Raw genomic sequence first — 22,909 nt, forward strand, 5'->3', positions numbered from 1 at the left:
CAGCCCAATAATTGAAAGCCAAGGGACTCAAATTAGTGGACGCGAATTATGGGGTCGTACATTATTGCCCTGTGAAAAGAGTGGCTTCGTATTATCGCCCCGGACCAATCTTGCGCGGACCGAGAATGCTCAACCCAGGAATGTACAGCCCAATAATACGCGTCCACCATGGACGCCAATTATTGGGCTGTACATTCTTGGGTTGAGCATTATTTGGTTGTACATTAGTGGCTCCCATTTTATTGTATTGTTGCTGCCTGCCGCCATATTGTGGCTGTGCAGTGTTACGCATCCGTGTGTAACGTTTTTTAAGAGTGTTATTGCTATAAGTTACGTTAAAAGTGCTAGTTTTTATTGATCTAAGTGAAAATGCAGACCGGCAGCGGGGCTAAAAACCCGCCATGGGCGCGATCGAACGTGAATACAAATATGACCGGCATGAACACGCAAATCATGGACCCTAACTCTATGATGACACAACAGGGTATGATGCCATTCCAACAAACCCCGGCTGTGTTTAACCCGAGTATGATGCAAGCTCAGAGTGGCATGTCCATGCCAATGGCAGGGCAAATGCAAATGAATCAAATGACTCAAGGTCAAATGTATCCGGGCAATGTTGTCGCGTACCCAACACCACGTGCTATGAACCCGGGAATGTATCAAAACAGCTCATCCGGCGGAACGGCGCCATCCAGCGAACAGAGGGTGTTCACAGGAACTGTAACAAAGACTCATAACGACTTCGGCTTTGTCGATCACGATGTCTTCTATCAGACTTCCGTGTGCGCTAAGGGCATCATTCCAAAAGTAAACGACAGAGTTCTGGTGGAGGCAAACTACAACCCAAACATGCCGTTTAAGTGGAACGCGACCAGAGTACAGGTGCTGCCTAAAAACGGGCCTGTTAACCAGAAGCAGAACACCCCAAAAAGCAACAACTATAATGCTGTACCACCACCTTCGGGTGATAGACAGTCTAACAGGAAGGACCGTAATATCCAGAGAGCCAGAGACAACAGAGAAGTCAGAGACAGAGATAACAGGGTAAATTATATTACATTTTATTTCTTGTTCTAAACTCGCAACCGGGTCATAAGACTTTACAAGCCTCAATTAGTAAAATCATGCATCATTTATGTTTTATTCCTTTCTTACAAATACATAAGTCAGACTGACAAACAATAAAATTAATAGCAAATTGAGGATTGTAGTGTGTTTATGAATAACACCAAGCAAAAATCACCATGTGCATAGCAATTTTATTTTGTAAGTATCTTTGTCGGTACCTTAAGTTAAATTTAGACACATGTCAAAACTTATCCTCCTTTTAGGGCTCCTTTCCTCCACTCAACCCTATTGTTTGTACTTTCCCACTAATCTGGATAAAATGCGTCCAAGTCGTCCCGTCATCTCTTTTTCGATAAATAAACAAATTATAAATTAAAATGGATTGTTCAGAAACGCTCAAGAACCAGAAGCCGCTCACGCTCAAGGAACATCCATGACAACAGGGTGAACAGGAGAGACTCGCCGCCCCGCAAGCGCCCCGTGATTCACCAACCTTCTCCAGTCAAATATGTAGTCAGGGTGCCACGTATGCCATTGGACATGTAAGTGTTTTAAAAAATTTGGTAGATTTGCTAGAGGCTTATAGTCCAGGTGTTCCCAAACTATGCAGTAGACAGTAAAGAGGGGTCCTATGACGCAGTTCTCCTCACCATGTATCTATTTCGAATAACCTTGCAAGTGCGCCGTGGGCTGAAAAAGATTGGGATCCCTGCTATAGGCTATTTGTTGTTCAGATTATAAATTTTATAACCTTAAAAGTAATGGTAACTCTTTGCCTCCAATTGTTGTACATAGTGCAGGTAGATAAGTCCATAAATTAACACAGACTGTATTAACCTTATATGGATCACATTTAGCGTCTGGTAAATCAATAAGGTTTAGACCATGTAGTTAACTGACTACCGAATCTAGTCTTAGTAATTAAAATAATTAAAATAATAATTTGCTCTAAATCACACTTGACACTACATACATTACATGCTAACCACACTCACACTTCTACATCACAACTATGTGCACACATTTTAAATTGTCATTAGTTAAGTTATTTATTGGTAATTTGGTAAGTAAAATCTTTTCATTATTTCATATTTTTCACTGATTTTATTGGCGTGATCTGGTTCTGGCAGAATATCAGTGCCTCTCCCATAATAGGGTGAAGCGTAATACTGAGCCAGAACCATTTTGTTTTGCTGCGACGCACACAACATTCCTTCTGTGTGAATCAATATTTATACGTATATTTATTTCTTATTCTATTTTTGTAAAAATCTGTCTTACTCTTATTTGTGCTTGTATTTTCTGTTTTTTCTAAATATTGACTGTTTTTTTTTTTGTTCTTTTTTCTGTCATTTTTGTATTTGATTATTCTGTGTGTATTGTGGCAAACAAATAAACAGATTATCTATCTATCTATCTATCTTAAAGTTACATGTATGGAATTTGAAAAATAACACCATACATTGTTTATATTATATCTTATGTATTGTGTAATTGTTGTGTGTTGTGATTGATTTGATGAGATAGGACCTGAATTTATCATCAATTTGTGTAGTTATCACAATCACATCAATTATGGATGGGGTACGGGTCATTCTAAGTTAAGAGGTAATCGCTTATATGAAAAAGTGGCACAACATAAATTTAAAAATTTTGATCTAATTATACTATATTTTTATTGAAACAACTCTTTTATGTATATTTGTAAGCTAATCAGTCATTTTTTACATTATTTACCATTTTAGAAGGCACCAGGGGAGAGACCGTACTTTTTCTATGTAATAACAGGCCTCCGTCACACGCTCAAGGCCACGCGCTATATGCCTACCGCTCGGCGTATCGTCGACGATACAACCGACAGAGGGCCGCCGAACGCCCGCCTCAGCGCTCGCACTGCATTGCACCGCGCGTTTCCCGCGCTTATGCTTCGAAATGCCGAAACCACGTAATTATTGTGCAGTAGATGGGTGAAAAAGTCAAAAAAACAAAGGAAAGGCCTATAATAAAAATTCATCTTTTTAAAGGTCCCACCTGAAACGTTTAATAATTATATTGAAGGGTTAGAAAAAGTATTTTTAAATAATTTTGACGACGTAATAATTAATCGGCCTGGTAGCACCGTATTACAACTTTTAAAAACCGTTGATTGGTCGTTGCTTTGCTCCTGGATATTTATTAAAATTATTTACGCGATTTAGGATACATATTTTCAACTATAAAATTTTAATAACAGAGAATTCCGAGAAGTGAAAAAATTATAAATCATTATATTAAAACTAAAACATATTTGATTCGCAACATTCGTTTTATTACAATAATCATCATAGGTAGGGTAGCTACAACCCTAGCGCATTCTTACGAAGACGCGTTGGCACGTGACTCGAACGGCGGGCAACACAGTCTCGACTCTTTGTGCGCGTACTTATGGTACGTTTCTTGTTGTCCTGAGCAGCATGTATTATTATTAAGGTTTAGTAGGCTATTATAGCGTAGGTATTTTTGCTTTTGTTTGGGAATGAAGTATCTGTTACGTAGTAACTATTTATTAATCTGTGGTAATAAAGAGAGAAGGGTCTCTCCCCTGATCTCTTTAAAAACATAAACAGAATCGAAATTCTGACCAGCCGTCTTACAAATTCGAGCAAATTAAAGTGTAATGATTCATTTAAACAAGAATTCATACCTCCACTGTACATTTTGTAAAATTATGCGCCAGGGGAAAGACGCCAGGGGAGTGACATTTTCATGTCAAATCAGATATAATTGTAAAAATATTTATTGTAAATAATTAAAATAAAGTATTTATATAATCTATGCATAAACTATAGTAAATATACAAATACAATTAAGTATTTATATCAATAATTTTGAAATAAAACTGACCAGGGGAGATAACACTTTCATAAAACAACATTGTCAAGTAAAGAGGTCAATGATCAAAATGACTGACAATCAGAACCAAAAGATGACTGTCGCAGGGTTGGTCGTTAGTATTGAATGAAATGCATTGCTATTGGGATTAAAATGGCAATAATTAAAATTATAAACCCAATATTTTTACATTTACATAATGGCCAGGGTAGGAGACATAGAATTTGCGGGACAAAATTTAACATAAATATTTTTTATGAAAAAGAAAAGTTTAAAGGATTTTATTAATAACATTACAATCAATATTTGTTTTAATTTATGAAGTATACTAAATTTAACGGATTTATGGGAATTACATCTGTATAAAATTACTGATTAATTGAAAAACCTGCAAAGGGACAGGCCAGGGGAGGGACATTTTGCATGTTTGAGGTGCAATTGTGACAAAACTGAATTAATTAATAAATTGAAATTGACTGTCTATAGAGGAAATGCAATCTTTTAAGGGAAATTACCATAATTTATTTAAATTATTTAAGAAAAGTATGGATATGTATCATGGACACCGTTAATACCTCTTAACTTAGAATGACCCGTACACCAATTTATGCATACCATGGAAACATATCCACGGGCAGCATTTTGTAGACTTCAGACTTTCTTCAACATGTAACATTGTTTTTTATTGTGACAGTGAGAAGCTAGATGTCCCCGCGCTGTCTCAAAGGTACACTAACATGTACGTGCCGTCTGACTTCTTCAATGCCCATGTGAAATGGGGCGAGACATTCCCGCCGCAGTCTCCGCTGTCGCTCAACAACCCGTGCCAGTACTACATCATGAACAAGGATATTGACAATCCTCTTGGCAATGACGCCATTTTGGAACCTCCTGATGCGGATTACAGATTTTCAGCAAAGGTAACACCATATTTTATTCACAACATCTCAATGATCTCTTAATTCACAATCTGAAATTAAATTTTACATAAGAAACGTTTATTAATTCTGTGTTGCTTTGTTTTAGGTGATGTTAATCAGCATGCCAACACTGGAGTCACTTTACCAGAAATGTGGGCTGACTAAAGTAGATGAGAAAGACAAACGCTCCACCAATTCCAAAACTCCCTTGCACCCTACCCGTCTGATCAAGTTCCTTGTTGGCCAGAAAGGAAAAGGTGGTGAAAATTTTGCTATAGGTGGACCATGGAGTCCTTCTCTGGATGGCGACAACCCTCAATCTGACCCCAGCGTCCTGGTCAAAACCGCCATACGCACATGCAAGGCCCTGACTGGAATTGATTTGTCTAACTGCACCCAATGGTAAGTCTCTCTTTTTACGTTCGCCACTTTCTGGTCTTCTGCCCTGATGCTGTTTTTATGCTGATTCCATTAACTTTAAGAATTAAACTTCTTATTTTAAAATGTATGAATCAGCTTTCGTATGCTACGCGTAAGTAGAGCCGTGCCCTGAAGTGAGATAAGAAGTTTTAAAAGTTTTACCATTCCGTAAACTTAGTCATGGTCAAACACATTCCTTTTGTGAGAGTATGGAGGCGTTCGTACATCACGAATGGCGATCGATCGGATGCAGTATCGATGTACGACCTATCAAAACGGCAGTTTTGACTCTCCGGATGTGTCGCGTCCATGCAGTGATCGCGGTCTTGTGAGTATGGTACTATAACTGTGTTACCCGCGCAGGTACCGAATGGTGGAGTTTTACTACTGGCGCGAGGGCAGCAACGGCAAGTCGCGGCTCGAGTGTGTGGTGTTGTTCCTGCCCGACGTGTGGTCGGCTCAGCCTTCGCGTATCGAGTGGGCCAACGTTCAGGAGACATATAAGACAGCCTGCGACAACGCGATAAGGAACCTCGACATCGTCGCGGCGGAGGTGGCGGCCGCGCCGACACCAGCAGCCGCCGAGCCTGCGGCGCCACCCGCCGAGCCTGCTGCTGCTCCGGCCGCGGAGGCTGCGCCAGCGGACAAATCCAAAATTGTTTGTTCCCAGTTTTGTTTGGTTATTTCCGGCCGACTCCCGTTGCGCGATGCCTGCGCGTCCTGCTGCCCCCCGATGTCATGGAGATGCTACAAACTACAATATTCTCTCATTATACTTACATTCCTTTCATTTTACTCAATAGCTCTATAAATTTAAAGACCATAGTCCCGTAAACTTTATTTTATTGGAATAAAAAAGAAGTTCCACACACAGTAGATTCATATTTTACAACAATCTTGAACTGAACTATTAAAGCCAAACATTTCTTTATACTTCTTAAACGCACCCTGGGAATTTTACATATCCTACAATGATTGCTCGTTTTTAGGATACGCCAAGCCAGGATGACAGTACTATAACCATAGATGAGAATGATGATGACGAGGACAGGCCTGAGCCAACACATTATTCCAAGATCGATTTGAGGACCATTAAAGTGGACCAACTGCGCCAAGAGCTGAGAGCTCGTAATGTCAGCTGCAAAGGTAATAAATATTCAAATAAAACTGTCATAAGTTCATTAACCTTACAAGCCGCGTATTTGTAGCCTTGATATTATCGTACATGTTAACTTAGCTGAGTTTTGAAGTTAATTTATATTATTTCATAGGCCTGCGTGCTCAACTCGTGTCCCGCCTTTCTAAACTGGTCAAGCAAGAAGAAGAAAAGGAATCCAAAGGTGACGAGGTGGAAGTGTTGGACGACGACGCAGAAGAAAAGAAGGACAAGCCTAAACAAGACGACTCCATCGAGATAACCGATGACAAGGATGACACGCCTAAAGCGGAAAAGGAAGAAAAGAAAGAGGAAAAGACAGAGAAAAAAGAAGAAAAGGAGAAAAAACCGGTGCAAAAGTCTGAGAAGGAAATTGAACAGGAATTGAAAAGGGTAAGTTTACTAGAAATCAATAAATTTAATAATAGGACTGTGTGGACGCTCGAGTTGGGCGTGCAGCGGGGCGGGGCGTGCAGCGTGCATGCATAAACAATTGCAACAAAACGTATAGGAGCGGCCTTAGTGCACGCTGCTCAAATCACTTGTGAGCCCGACGCCACGCTGCACGCCCCGCCGAACGCTCCGCTCCGAGTGTCCACTCAGGCCTTACACTAAACTGTACTTGTACAAAATATTTTCATCACATGCAGACTATGTGGAATTTCAGTCCCATATGTGTCTATCATATTCTACTATAACCTCGCGTCAAATGATAGTTGCTTGTAAATCTTTTTTGTTGCTGTTAGGCTTAATTTAAAAAAATAACCATAAATATGATTTTTCAATATTTTATTTATTACTTAAATGTTAGATTTATAAATAAATGAATGTGCTAAACTTAAAAAAAAATCTACAAACATTTTATACGACAGTTACTCCATATAAAAGTGAACTATCATAGGGACTATCATTCGACTCAAGAGGTATGGCTACTGGCTAGTCGAACCCTTTTATTTAGCGTTATTCCACAAGGCACCATTGCCAACAAAATTATTCAGTAGAGCCCAAAAACTGTAACCGGTTTAGTGGTGATCCATAAACGGCATCTTCGAGTGCCGATTCAAACTTCGATTATATTGTGTTTTTTCCTTGTTACAAGCGTTCTTACAGAAGCTGTTACTACATATTTTTTGTTTTGTAGCTGGAGAAAGAAAGGCAGACTCTAAAGTCGCGTTACGAAGTGCCGAACACGCCCCACATTCTCGTGCACCCGTCGACGACGGCCAAGGGCGGCAAGTTCACCTGCAACATCGCCACTCTGTCGTTCCTGCTAGACTACCGCATCACCGACAACAAGGAGCATAGCTTTGAGGTAATTATGGCTTACAATACCTGTCTGACACATTCAGCTGGACCAAATGTATGAACGGTGCGTCCAGTCCATGGAATAAAGATCAGATGACAGTGACTTGTAGGAAAACGTAATGCCTATTAACTCTGGAGGAGCAATGTCTTTAAATGTCACTGCTCTTCCCAATCATAGGAATGACAAATCTGTATAAAATTAGTACCTATGACAACATTGAACGCAATGTCATCTGGTATTCTGGTAATGACTGGTATTGATTTAATTAAATGAAAATGTTAAGTGTTTTTTACATAAAACAAAAATGTCACTCTGAAAATTCAGAGTTCAGCTGGACTAAGTGATGTTAAAAGTTGATTAGACTATATTTTCGGCCATTATTGGCCTACATTTTAAACAACAATAAAACATTGTTTTTCCTTACAGCTGTTCGTGTTTGCCGAGCTCTTGAACGAGATGCTTATGCGAGATTTCGGCTTCTACATTTACAAAACGCTTTACACCTTGCCCGAAAAGGTAGAGGAAGTAAAGGAAGTCAAAGAGAAAGAGTCGAAAGAAGTTAAAGACGAAAAGAGTGCTGACAAAGCAGATAAGAAGGTATATCCTATTAATTATTATTTGAAGTAAAATAGTTTCTAGGGTTTCGGTAGGGTAGGGTAAAAACAGGACCCTATTACTAAGACTGCTGTCCGTTTGTCTGTCCGTATGTCTGTCTGTCTGTCCGTCACCAGGCTTTATCTCGTGATCTGTGATAGCTAGACAGGTGACATTTTCATAGATGATGTATTTCTGTTGCCGCTATAACAACAAATATGTATTAAGAAGTAAATATTTAATTGGGGCTCCCATACAACATACGTGTTTTTTTGCCGTTTTTTGCGTAATGGTACGGAACCCTTCGTTCGCGAGTCCGTCTCGCACTTGGCCGGTTTTTATATACAAAACATTGCTAATGGATAATGTAATTGACTTATATGAAATAAATAATTTTATTCTTAATTTAAGGATGACAAAAAAGAAGATGAGAAGAAAGATGACAAAAAGGAAGATAAAAAAGAAGAGAAGAAAGAGGATAAGAAGGACGAAAAGGACAAAAAAGACGACCGGCGCGATGACAAACGCGAGATTTCACGGCGGCGAGACCGACGGGTAAGAAAGAGACCTTAAACTAACAACAATTGGGCATGGTATAATAATATACTCCGCCTGGTACTCTATTCCGAGATTCGCGTATGACCTAACTGACACGTCATCATGCTGTTTACAGGTTCTCAAACTTTGAAATGTGGGAGAATTTTAACCAACGGTGAAAATTATTTTAACGGCATTAATTTTAAGTTATTCATGTAGAAACATAGTAAAATAAAACAAATCTAATGTATTAAATTATACTTTATTTATCTATACATGTGACAAACGTTTGAAAAACTAATTCACAGTTACACATTAATTACCAAGCTTACGACGTGAAAACTTTGGAAAACACTGCGACTGCTGACACTGAGCGAGAAGGAAATAACAATTAACACGCGTTCGACAAGGATGACGGTCAGGGCATGAAGTTATCTAGATCCGAATTGTCAAATGTGACAGCGCTATCCTGTGTTGCCAGTAATGTAAACAGAATTACCCGAACGTCTGAAATTTCTTTCGTGAATCGGAAGATATTGCTAACGAATAATTAAAAATGACGTGTTATTGTAAAATTTAAGATAAAATACATATAAATGAAAATTATAAACTTATAAAGAAATATTTTAACTTATTAACCATAGCTATAATGTACCCATGTAACATGTTATGTTGAAATAAAGTGGCAATGTTATTGTGACGTAGGCCCGTGTCACTCTGGGAATAGAAGACCATGTTTTATTAGACCATGTAGCCCACAAAATAATCTAAAACGTAGAAAATTAGTAATTCATTAATATATCATTACCGTTTCTTTTTACGGGTTTTTAGCATGATAGAACGAGACATACATATTGATAACGTACTACGGGTACAAAAGACGTACTACGGGTACAAAAGACTTGCTTTACACAGTGGCGAATGGTCGCAGACGTTCGGAATTTTCCGTACGGAATGACATGTGCAAGCGAGACAGCATTACGCATTTGTAGAGCGACGTCCCGTGCCATCCAAGTGCCATCTGTCATTTCCGTTCGGAAACCGAATGAAAATTCCAAACGTCGGGTTGGTAACATCCATAGATATAATAATATACGTATCATCAGAGGGCCTACCGCGAACCACGTTCGACGTGTAGTCTCTCTGTCGCACTTATGAAGTCGTACTTAAGTGTGACAGGAAGGCAACACGTCCAACAAGGCACGCGGTTCCCTCTGTTCTATGAAGTTCTGGTTCTGTCAGAAACGTCAAAATCCATTGTCTTTGGCAAAATGACATTTCATTGATTACATTTTCTATTTGCTTGCTACATGCCATGGTATAATAATATACTCCGCCTGGTACTCTATTCCGAGATTCGCGTATGACCTAACTGACACGGGCCTACGTTATCATGCTGTTTACAGGTTCTCAAACTTTAAAATGTGGGAGAATTTTAACCAACGGTGAAAATTATTTTAACGGCATTAATTTTAAATTATTCATGTAGAAACATAGTAAAATAAAACAAATCTAATGTATTAAATTAAACTTTATTTATCTATACAAGACAAACGTTTAAAAAACTAATTCACAGTTACACATTAATTACCAAGCTTACGACGTGAAAAGTTTGGAAAACACTGCGACTGCTGACACTGAGCGAGAAGGAAATAACAATTAACACGCGTTCGACAAGGATGACGGTCAGGGCATGAAGTTATCTAGATCCGAATTGTCAAATGTGACAGCGCTATCCTTGCGTTGCCAGTAATGTAAACAGAATTACCCGAACGTCTGAAATTTCTTTCGTGAATCGGAAGATATTGCTAACGAATAATTAAAAATGACGTGTTATTGTAAAATTTAAGATAAAATACATTATGAATGAAAATTATAAAATTATAAAAAAATATTTTAACTTATTAACCATAGCTATAATGTACCCATGTAACATGTTATGTTGAAATAAAGTGGCAATGTTATTGTGACGTAGGCCCGTGTCACTCTGGGAATAGAAGACCATGTTTTATTAGACCATGCAATTGGGTACTTCCCTCTACTTAAAATAAATTATTTCACACCGTGCACGAAATAAAGCACCAGATCATTATTAGAAAAACATAGATAGCAGTTATTTTTAAGCTCAATTTCTATTTAATAAATCGGATGGAAGTATAAAAAGTAGGTGAGTTGACTGTGACGTCACTACACACGTTTTCATATAAATTCCATATTAGGCAATCGTTTTGACAGTTCTAAAAAAGAAGCTGATTTTGACTAGTAGGAAAGTAGCCAATTAACAGCTGATTAGATAGGATTATTAAAAAAAAATACAAAGTACTACCTTAATGAGACACGCCTTGATAATTTTGAACCAATAACATATTGAAATTGTGTCATACAAAACACAAGTTCTGTTATTCACAGTTACACGGTTTATTTTTGATAGAAACTGACATAATCACTACACCTTATAAAACAAAGTCCCCTGCTGTCTGTTTGTGTGTTTATTAACTCACATTTATAGACGGGTCTAACGCGAATTTTATTCAATTACCTTTACCGACGTTTAAACGACGTTAATATGTGTTCAAAACGCGAAAGTTTTAAATATTGTTTGTGTTTGTTCGCGATAAACTCAAAAACTACTGAACGGATTTTCATGCGATTTTTACCTATCAATATAATGATTCTTGAGGAAGGTTTAGGTGTATAATTTGTTAACCCGTGCTAAGCCGGGGCGGATCGCTAGTTATTTATATCTAAAGCGTAATATAGACCCATACCGCCCTGTTTTCATAAGGTTCTTCATGTGGTTTAATCTCCCAGGGCTCTGTGAGCGACGACGAGCGCAGCACCTCTCCCCGGCGGCGCAGCCGCGGCGTAGAGCTGCCGCCCGACCCCTATCTGCTGCTGTCACTTGTGTACTTCGACACGGCCCGAGGCGGCAACGTCACCAAGAAGGACCTGCAGAACCTCTTCATGAGCTTAGGACTCCAGTTGTCCCGCTCGCAGATACGCAGCGTGCTCGAGAAAGTCTGCATCAAGGACTCTTTCAGTTACAAGTGAGTTACAGAATAAATGATAGTAGGTACTACCGTACAGAAAGAAATCTTCCTACAAAACCGAAGTATGACAGCGGTTCAGGGTCTAATCATGCCTCCCATCATGTCCCTTTATATTATAATATCACTATCCCTTTTTTGGCTATTTAGGGTTGTCAAAATTCAAGCCATTATCTGTGGTAGTGCACTCAAAGGGACGTCAAGTTGTGTCAACCCTAATAATTGCTCGGAGCAATGCTAAGCCAACGGAGCCGTGTTTGCCCGAAGGGAGGAGTTTCGCACCCCTGATGATAGTTTCGAGGTGGTTGTGGTTGGTGGTGGAGGAACAAAATCTACATGAATATGACTCATTCTGTGGATGTCCCAAGGATTTATGACTTATTATACATTTTTTATAAAATTGCGTGTATATCGAGGCCTTGAGACTTAGCGTCAGTAGCACCAAACCGTCTGTCACCGTTAAAATGTTCACTAGAACTTATTCTATAGGAAGTTTTAGTTCACTTCTCATTGACGTTGATCAGTCTGTCAAGTGCGGTTGATGCAACCGGCCCTTAGATGTACTACATATTACAATATAGTATTTGTACACACTGCGGAGTCCGGTTTGAGATAAAGCAGAAACAACTCAGCATGCCATGACATTATAATTATGTTGAAATTAAATTGCCATTCTAATGTAATTGCTTATCTGCAGGAGCCTTATCCAGTCCATCAAGGATCTCGTGGCCGGCTCACACGAGGCGATGCAAGATCTGCCGCTCGACACCGCGGTCGTTCCTCAGGAGGTTCCTCCTCACGTAAGTTGACGTCAAACACATCTTGTTTAACTTTTTGACAGCCAAACACGGCCACAGGCGCACAATGTTAGCTTAATTTTAACCTTTGTGCATTCCAATTAGGTTATGTTGGCGTTTATCATGAATCTAGTATTAAACTGGATTGGGCATGAGTGGTGGGGTTAACTGAGAGAACGGGATAGTCTTATCTATCTTTCAGTAGGAGTAGCAGCGAAAGCGCTACTATTGTTTGTCCTTGTCACAGTCTCACATATTTTTTGTTCCCCACCTTAAATTTAGTATGGATTATGGTGGGCAACAAATAAATTCGACCAATCATAGTGTCGCATTGCGTATGTTTTGTCCCTCACGGAGGCACGCGTACACCACTTCTATAGGATGCTACCTTCTATGGCGTTTATATATAATAGGCCTGTTGCAAGTAACAAAGAATCATGGAAATAATGGTTTCAACGAAACATATATGTTAATATGATTCTAAAAAATGGCCCAATCTCAGTATAAACTGAAGGATTATTAATATATTCAATAAAATAAAAGTGCAAAATTCTCCAATCGGCCATTTTTACTGAAACGCCAATCAGAAACGTTCCAAACAGTGACGTCATCAACCCATAACATATTTCTTAGAGCCACATAGACAACCTCATTGACCGAAATCTATGCGTGGGCACCAAAGAGTTCGAAAGGTGCAAAAAAAATGTTATTTCGCCACTAAACATTTATTACGTCCAAAAAATATTATTACACGATATAAAGTAGATATCTATTTGTTATTATTTAAATAAAATGCTAAATAATACGATATTTCAACAACAAACTTTTTTAATTATTTGGCTGAATGGAACTATCATTGCCATGTTGGCTGTCGTAACTAGAAAAAATTAAAAATTAAAAAGTAGTAAAAGCGGCGTTCGGTGATTTTCACTCAAAATTTACATGTATCTAAATAATTCATCTTAAACTGCAACCGTGTGAGAGTTTTTGTGTAAAATGAGTTATTGTGATAAATTTTTGTAATGTATTTATCATCCCTAATCGTAATATATGGTGCTGAATTAACAATATAATTCGGATTCAAGGGAAATTCGTAACTGTAAGTATGTAAACAATATCTACCACCCTACCACCAACTAAATGATGACGTCACAAATGGCATGCGAGGCGTTTTCGCGCGAAGTTTAAACTAGCTATAATAAAATGCAATTATCTATGTTAAATCTTATGAGTATAACTGAAATATAGTGTTTTTCGGAACTAATACAAGTGTACCGACGATATTAAAAGGGTTTTCAAAATTTGTCATCAGGCCTATTGGCGTAAGGGTTCACTTTTTATAAATAAAATAAAAAAGCACAGCGTAAAGTTTCAACATTTAGAGTGGAAGGTAATGTGTTCGCATTTGAATACAATGTGTATGTTTATTTTAGATCGCCGAACTAGAGGCCGCAATTGCATCGGGTAATCGTGAGCTGCTGCCGATCTTCAATCGACCCACCGAAGGCGAATCCGCCTCTAGCGAAACTAAGGACGTTAGCGATAAGGGTAAATAAGTTTTTAGTTAATTTTGGAGACGACCTGGCAGCAAAACTAACCGACAAGGGATATGAAAAAAGGCTAAAAAGACATCTTCCCTCATACGTAGACAAACCAAAATTTTCAAAGCTAAATGAGTAGAAGCCCTCGCTGGAGGACTCTCTCGTCATGATATCAATCAAGCACTCAACTAATCTGCTTATATAGAAATATACCTATATTATTACGAAACATTAAAGCGGGCATTACATTATACAATTTGCAGTGCGCTAGCTGAGTTAGCGCACTAATTTAGTATAGTGTAAATACAGTTAGCCAGTTAGTTACTAATCTGCTTATATAGAAATATACCTATATTATTACGAAACATTAAAGCGGGCATTACATTATACAATTTGCAGTGCGCTAATTAAGTGTTGCTAGGCGAGATAAAAAAGAGCTTGTCCATTACACTACACTAGCTAGCGACGCTAGTTAGTGTCTTATTTTCATTTCAGCAGTCATCATCGTTCGAATCGAACGTCGCGATTCGGTGGAAGGTCGCGTTTCGGTCGAATTCTTTGTACATTTCGAGAAGCACTTTGTTACCATCATTTCTAATGTCTTTGTTCTTGTAATCTTTATGTTTTTTATCCCATAAAAATGGCAGGTCTTTATAAAGTTCAATCATGTTTAGCAGTACTTCCTTTTCCCTAGTCTGTGGCTGCGTCATTTTGAACTGAAATGCAATAAATAAAACAATAAAACATCCATACGTTCGAGTGCGTCGGTGGCGTGCCGACAACTGACCTTACACAGTAAGCGCTAAGCGCGCTAAAACTATTTACACTATGCGTTCTAGTGCGCTAGATAGCGTTAGTGCGGCAGAGCACATGCGATCGCACTAGATTGGGTCACTAACTGGCTAACTGTATTTACACTATACTAAATTAGTGCGCTAACTCAGCTAGCGCACTGCAAATTGTATAAAGTAATGCCCGCTTAACTTCTAAGAAACTATTTCATTCGTAATGAAAGTAAAGGGTCATATCATATGTAATGTAACTAACTCTTTTTACACGTTTCCTGTGCACCCAAGTATCCGACAGACATCATCGTGGAAGGACGCCATATTTTATAAGCCGGGTCCACACAGAGCGAGCATACGCGCGAGGCAATTTCCTAGAGTGTAGACGTGCCTCGGCCGAGGCGGCGCGTCTACACTTGCCGTTTTGTGCGCAAGAAAATTGCCTCGCGCGTATGCTCGCTCTGTGTGGACCCGGCTATTGTAGTTGAACATGAACGTGACACTGTTTTTCGACCAAATTTCAACGATTTTTTTTACAAGCTTTTATTTAGTTTCACTTGTCCCGTTGTCGGTCTGTAATCAAATTTTGCAAGTTAAATTTGACCCACTTCCCGGTTTCCGATTGAGCTGAAATTTTGCATGCATGTATAAATTGGATGACAATGCAATATTATGGTACCATCGAGTTGATCTGATGATGGAGACAGGAGGTGGCCATAGGAACTCTGTGATGAAACAACGCAACCTAATTGTGTTAGGGGTTTTTAGAATTGTCTCGATGAGTATTAGTTGTCTGTCGTAAGAAAAGTACAGTCAGCGGTAAAAGCTTGTACCAAAAATGAAATTTTTGCAAAAAACTTATTTTTATTGTGTCAACAAGGACCCGTGAAATTTGTATATAGAGATAAGGAACAACTATTCTTTCTATATTATATAAAGCTGCAACACGACTGATTAATTGACATGCTCGATCTCCCAGAAGGAGGTTCGTGGGGTGTTAGACTTTGACAGTTTCATATAGAGGGCGGTCTGGTGACCTCCAGAAAAATCTGACATTTTGTCTACCGGATTCGGTCAGAAAAATGTTTGACGGCCCGGCCAAACGGTGGGAGGTAGGTGGGGGGTGCTCGACCAAATGTCATAGAGGGACCCTGGCAGTTTTTAACGCCGCCACTTTTTTTCAAAAATTGCCCACTTTTTTTTTTTTTTTTTTTTTCAAGTTTGTCCTAGCGCGCTGAAATTTTGGTAAAATTTTTGGAAAAATACTTCAATCGTTGGAAAACTGGCCACTTTTATTTTGTATGGCAACTTTTAAACGGTGCGAGATAGGTGGGGGGTGCTCGACCAAATGTCATAGAGGGCCCCGAGACAAAACAAAGTGCATTTAAAAATTTTCAAAATGGCCGGCTTTTTTTTTTTTTCAAGTTGATCCGAGCGCGCTGAGATTTGGCATGGCGGAAGATAGAGGCCTCTAGATTCCTATGAAAAAAAATTTTTTTGGAAAAAATCCAAGATGGCGGAAATAATGGTCATTTTAATTTTGTATGTAATTTTGGGCGAGGCCGAAGGCCGAGCTGCGGGAATGACGAACAAAGCAAAATCCTATATTAAAAGTGTGTTAAGCGAGCCCGAAGGGCGAGCTTTAGGCCGGGAGGTCGAAGGCCGACCCTAGCGGAGGGCCGAATGCCCGGAGCCTCCACCCCGACTCCCAAAACGCGAGGCCGAAGGCCGAGCTGCGTGAATGCAGTTCCTCCAAGCGTTCTACAAAGTCAACTGTCTTGATAAGCGAAGCCGGCGGGCCGAAGGCCCGTCGGCGGAACGTTGAAGCTCGTGAAGGCCGAAGGCCGAGCTCCGCGTAGGGCCGAAGGCCCGAAGCGTCACACGAGAGGGGGAAGTTGGAGCTTAAACACGACCCAATAGGAAAAGTGTCTTAGACGAAAGCGAAACGGCGGGCCGAAGGCCGTAGGCCTGACGTGAGCTTGTCAAGACACTTTTACTATTGGGTCGTGTTTAAGTTCCAACTTCCCGCTTAAGCCCCGAAGCAAAACCAACCCTCCCAAGTGTTTTATTTATTTATTTATTTATTTATGTTATGGAGATCCAACAGCTATCTATACAGAGTATGCCAAATTAATAAGAGATGGAAAGCCAATTACAGGATCACACATGTAGCTACAGATTATTACATTTAAGTTTACTTAAATGAAAAGTGTCAACGCTCGGACACAGCAATTACACACAACATAAAGTTTTTTACAGTACCTACATATTAAGTACAATCCAAAAATGACAATATTTTAAAACACCTACAATCAGAAATACAATAGAAAAGTAGCAAACAAAGATTGATTACACATGCTCAATCAAAACATTTTAGCGTCAAATAATGTTTAACCAAAGGTATCTTACAATTAAATATATCTATATCTAATTGGTTTGCCAGGTTGTTTAAAGCTCTACTCGCACGCGACAAGAAACTATTCTGTCTGTATTTGGACGATGAAAATTTAATGGAAATAGGAGGATAATACCTTTTACAACGAGTGGGAGTATTAAAAGAGAGATTGGAAAGTAGTTCAGGACTATCCACCAAACCAGTAGTGATACTAAGTAAATAACTTATGTCAGCTATTTCCCGCCGTTTTTGAAGTGGTACAAAGTGATGTCTTTTACAAATAGATAGATAGTTAGAGGAGCTATAAGGAGATTTAATTTTGAAACACAGAAATTTAATGAATTTACGTTGAATACGTTCTATTCTTTCAGTATATGTAGAATAGTAGGGATTCCATATTTGAGATGCGTACTCCAGCTTGCTTCTGACTAATGAGCAATATAGCACTTTCAATGTTTTAGCTTGCTTAAAGTGAGTGGAATTACGCATTATGAAGCCTAATGACCTATATGCACTGCTTACTATACTATCAATATGCTTATCATAAAGCAATTTGGAGTCTTGGATGATTCCAAGATCCTTCATAAAGGGTATTTTGACAAGAAGTTGACCCTTAAGCCTGTAAGAAGTAACAATTGGGTTATATTTGCGCGAAAATGACATTGAGAAACATTTGGAAGGATTCAGGTCAAGCCCATTAGCCAGGCAGTACTCATCTAGACGTAACAAATCAGACTGTAAGAGACTTGAATCATGGCGATACTTTACTTTTATAAAAATTTTCATATCATCAGCAAAGCATTTAATAAGCGAAGCGGCGGGCCGAAGGCCCGACGCTGAGCTTCGAAACCCAGCGAAGGCCGAAGGCCGAGCTCCGCGTAGAGCCGAAGGCCCGGAGCGTCTCCTTACGAGTTTCCAAGCACGCGAGGCCGAAGGCCGAGCTGCGGGAATGAAGTGCTCGCATGCGGACCTTTTCTTTCTAGCAAAAGTACAACTTCATTTCTTTTTCTCTTTGGAAAACAAAACTACAGTACAAACAACAACACCAACAACAACACCAACAACAGCACCAACATTACCAAAAACAAAAGCACAAACAACAGTACCAACATCAAACAACACGCGCACCGCGGGGCTCTCGGGCCCCGCGCACAGGGCAAAATCTAGTCTTCTTTTTTAAAGAGTCTGGCTATGGAGTTGAATTCCCTCTTTAATCGTATTTTTGCGGTCAGGTGTGGTGGTGTACAAGTCGCGCGTGATCGACCTGGGCGCCTGGGTGGCGGCGGAGGCGCGCACGGCGGCGCTGCGCGCGCGGCTCGAGGCGGCGCTGGACGACGCGCGCGCGCAGCTGCGGGCCGCGCGCCAGGCCGCCGCCTCGCGCCAGCAGGCCGAGCGCGGCGCCACCGCGCAGCTCGGCGAGCTGCAGGACCAGCTCGCCGCCGCCAGGGCCCGCGTCACCTCGCTCCAGGTACCCGTACCCGTACCTGCACGCTACATGCCTCACATTTTCATTATTTGCGTGTGTTCATATACCCCGTGTAGACTTCGCCGTTATGAACAAGAGCGGGAAAATGTTCCCATGTTTATACCGCTGCTGCCGGCCAGACTCGACCGCGCGCGGGATGGTAAACTTTATGTTCAACCTAATATTTTAACAATATATGTATCCTTACCATCCTAGACGGCTTACTGTAACAAACTACTGTGTAAACGAGGTAATAGAACTTAGTAACAATGTGAATACGATCAAATGTATGGCCCGCAGTAGGGTGGTCCAAAAAATGTATTATTCCTTTTTCAGAAGGTTCTTTTTTTATCCAAAATACATAGAAATTATCCATGCCAAAATTTCGAGCAATTAACGTCATTTAGAGGTCGCTATAAATGAAGCAATTCTATCGTACAAAAATGTGTAAAAGTAAATTAACTTATTAATAATCCTGCTTTAGAAATGTTTTTAATGGCTCTTTAGCAGCAGGTTTTATCTATTAAAAGTATGTAAAAATATTAAACGGGTCGAAATTAAATTTTGTGTTAGTTTGTATTAGATTATTGCAAATCATTATTATTATTCAGAGCCCACTATGTCCCACTGCAGGGCAAAGGCCTCCCCCTCTTCTTCCAGTCGTCTCTGTTTAGTGCTATATCTGGCCAGATAATGCACTAAACAGAGTATCACAAAAACAAAATCATAGCGACCACTAATCACATATCAGTTCAAATTTGACACATAATAACTATTTCATAATAGATTAAAAGGAGGCTTGTGGAAATAAAATGTATTCTACTTTTTTCTCCATACAAAGTTGGACCACCCTACCCCGCAACCTGCTGGCGCCCAGACCGCCGCCGATGGGCGATTTCAAATTGCAACAATTAAGGCAATGCCTAATTTCTAACCATGGTAACAAAAAATTCCAACTAAAACACTGTGATTAAAAAATACTTTGTAATTACAGGCCAGCTCCAAGATTTTCCATTCCGCCTTGAAAAGCATCCAGTCTAAAGTAGAAGCCGTCGTGAACATCAAGTACGAGGACGACGACGTCGTCGAAATTGTGAATGGACCGTCAAAGTACGTTGTTTTGATACTCTACAAATTTACATTAGATTCCCAACGTTATTAGGGCTGATATAGACGGCGATTTTAGTTACATTGCGTCTTTTGGTTACGCCCAATTCAACCGACCGATCAAAAACCGCAATGTAATGAAGCTCGCATGCGAGTTCTCGCATCGTCTAAATGAGCCCTTAGGCGGGTTCACACAGAACGAGCCGCGTCGCGAGGAAATTGCTCAGTCTGCGTAGACGTGCCTCGGGCGAGCCACGTCTCCACCAATGGAGCTGCTTCGCGCGGCAATTTCCCGCCTGCCTCGATAATAAAATCTGAAATAAACAGTATGAATGGGTCATGAGGCATGCCTTCAGACATTTTTAGGGTTCCGTACCCAAAGCATAAAAACGGGGCCCTATTACTAAGACTCCGCTGTCCGTCTGTCTGTCTGTCACCAGGCTGTATCTCATGAACCGTAGCTAGGCAGTTGAAATTTTCACAGGTGATGTAATTCTGTTGCCGCTATAACAACAATGACTAAAAACAGAATATTATTTAAGTGGGTTTCCCATGCGTGATTTTTTGCGTAATGGTATGGAACCCTTCGTGCGCGAGTCCGACTCGCACTTGGCCGGTTTTTTGATGTTTATTTCATTGTTTTTATTTGACAGGTATGAAAAATTGCCAAAGAAAGAGGAAATTCCCAAACAAGAAGAGCTAGATGTGAAATCAACTAAAGAAGAACAAGAAATTCCCACAAGTACGGAAGTTGACTCTTCAAACCAGGAAAAAGACACTAATGATATCATTGCCACAGAGAACATGGAAATTGATGATAAGGAATAAACCACTTATTACACTTTTATGTATAATTTGACATAATTATAAACTAAGCTTAGCATTATATAATAGTCGCGTGAATGCAAGTCGTAAATATTGAACTTAAGAATGTTTAAATATTTTTACTTGTATACCAATAAGTAGCATTCCACGATATTGTCTACCGTTTGTCCCGTACAAACGCGAATTTTCTGAAGATATGTGGGTATAGGAGTTTCTTTTTCTGCGACAAAGGTCAGAAATATGCACAGAAAAATAACCGTCGGCACAGATTATGTAATAGTTCTTACGAACAGATACTTATCTCAAAGAAAACGCAAATACCTATCGTTTTGATACCTACACAAAAATACAATGGAATGACCTTCAACGCGCCGCTCCCCGCACCGCGTGCACCGGCACAAAGCTAGGGTTGCCGACGCGACGTTTAGAAATGATTTTACAAATAAGTACCTACCTACTTACCTAAACTATAGATTTCGTAAGGTCGGGGTACTTTAGCTCACCAAAATAACACGGAGCAAGATAAGTTGCAATAAGTAATTAATAATTAAAATAGGTATTCCGCGCGTAAAATTATGAAACGCATAATTTCATTCCGACGAGTGACTGCGAAACATTTTAAAAGGTCATATGTCCCTGTAGTAACCGCAGTATTTACGTCGTTTTATAAACCGCGCAATGAATCAATACCACCTACGTAGCTTGCAACTATCGTAAAAATGATATTTATACCTATTGAGAATGTCTACTTACTTTTTCTAGCTATCGGAAGAGCAAAAACGGTTTTTTTTTTATTAGTTTTGTTGTTTTTGCATCCATTCACACTACAAGCTGTGTTATTTTGTTCGTGACGAAGACATTTCTTTCGCATACATTTTGATATATTCGAGCGGGCAGCGACGCGACGTGCGTGCGTGAGCGCGTGTGGCAACCAACTGGCTTGCTTTTCTACCGTGAACGGGAGTAGTTTCGTAAGTATAAATCTGAGCTCGCGCGGAGAGTTCCATAGGCCTGCCGTCTGCTTTAAACGCCGAAGAAAAAGTTATAATATGTGAAATAAAATGCGTTTGTACGGGATTGCCCGTGGAATGGTCCTAAAGGGTATTAAAAATAGAGATATTTAACTTTATATAAGTTAGAAAGCCTACAGTCATTACAGACCTACATAAAGCTTAATTTATGTGTATCATAATAGCAATAAAATGAATTCCAAGCGGCAAACCTGATGTTTTATTTTCTTTGATCTATACTTCACTGTATAACTTTCTTATAGACAGAAAGCTAGCCCCAAAAAAATGGTCAATGATTTTAAGAGGAGCCAGCTGCATTTCCCTTTTATTACTGCTGTTCATCGTAGTTGAGTGTGCTCAGAGCATAAAAAGGTCAACCACGGCGTTGCATGAACAAGAGATTTCCTTTGGCAGGATTGGTCCTTAGGACCAGGACCCAAGGATGGATTTAACCTTTTGAACGCCACAGACGGTAATTGACGTCAACGCAAAATCGTGACAACGACGCTAAAGACGGCATTTGACGACGACCGTTTTTTGATGAAAATCTACTGAAAAACACCACTTAGGTTGGCATTATTTATTCACAAAACTAAATTTTACCCCCTCAGCGTCAGTGGCATGGCAAATGGATGCGGCGTCTGGCGTTCAAAAGGTCTAAGTATTGAACGCCCCTCGTAAATGAATTTGGCATCCCCGATTTATACGAAAACGATACCAAACTTGGCCTAGTAACTAAAATGATATAGATATAAACTTGAGAGCCCCCTTGTGGCGAGCTGTTGGGGAGTAACGACCCCACGGACCCGAGTGCTCCCGAGAATCTGTCTGGGTCTCCGTCTTTGTCGGTCGGAGTGGACCCCAAGGGGACCCGCAGGACTCGGCACTGGCTTGCCTTCATTGGCCGTCCAGAGAGGAGTCGCTACAGCTATATGCTCCAGGGGTGGAAGTGAAAGAGACAACGTAATAATAATATTTTTTATTTAAAAGTCAAGATATAATAAAGGAGCTCGCTAAATTCACATTATAACCAAATCTGGATACAATATAAAAACTATAATT

The 22,909-nt window shown here is 39.8% G+C and overlaps 2 protein-coding genes across 2 annotated transcripts in view; one reads left to right on the top strand and one right to left on the bottom strand.

Moving 5' to 3' along the window:
- LOC134792123 (abl interactor 2) overlaps positions 1–22,909 on the bottom strand; it is a 296,093-nt gene that overhangs the window by 253,460 nt on the left and 19,724 nt on the right. The gene's annotated exons all lie outside the window — the stretch shown is intronic.
- Positions 267–22,058, top strand: LOC134792118 (cell division cycle and apoptosis regulator protein 1-like). The gene is made up of 16 exons (XM_063763319.1): positions 267–1,047; positions 1,462–1,613; positions 4,637–4,862; positions 4,969–5,264; positions 5,646–5,940; positions 6,272–6,428; positions 6,554–6,831; positions 7,580–7,750; positions 8,171–8,341; positions 8,750–8,893; positions 11,687–11,922; positions 12,620–12,722; positions 14,153–14,267; positions 18,673–18,908; positions 19,900–20,015; positions 20,666–22,058. Exons 1-16 carry the CDS (start codon positions 370–372, stop codon positions 20,838–20,840), a joined length of 3,549 nt encoding a protein of 1,182 aa, XP_063619389.1. The 5' UTR covers positions 267–369; the 3' UTR covers positions 20,841–22,058.

Source organism: Cydia splendana, chromosome 7 (genome assembly GCF_910591565.1).
Source record: "Cydia splendana chromosome 7, ilCydSple1.2, whole genome shotgun sequence".
Classification (NCBI taxonomy): Eukaryota; Metazoa; Arthropoda; class Insecta; order Lepidoptera; family Tortricidae; genus Cydia; species Cydia splendana.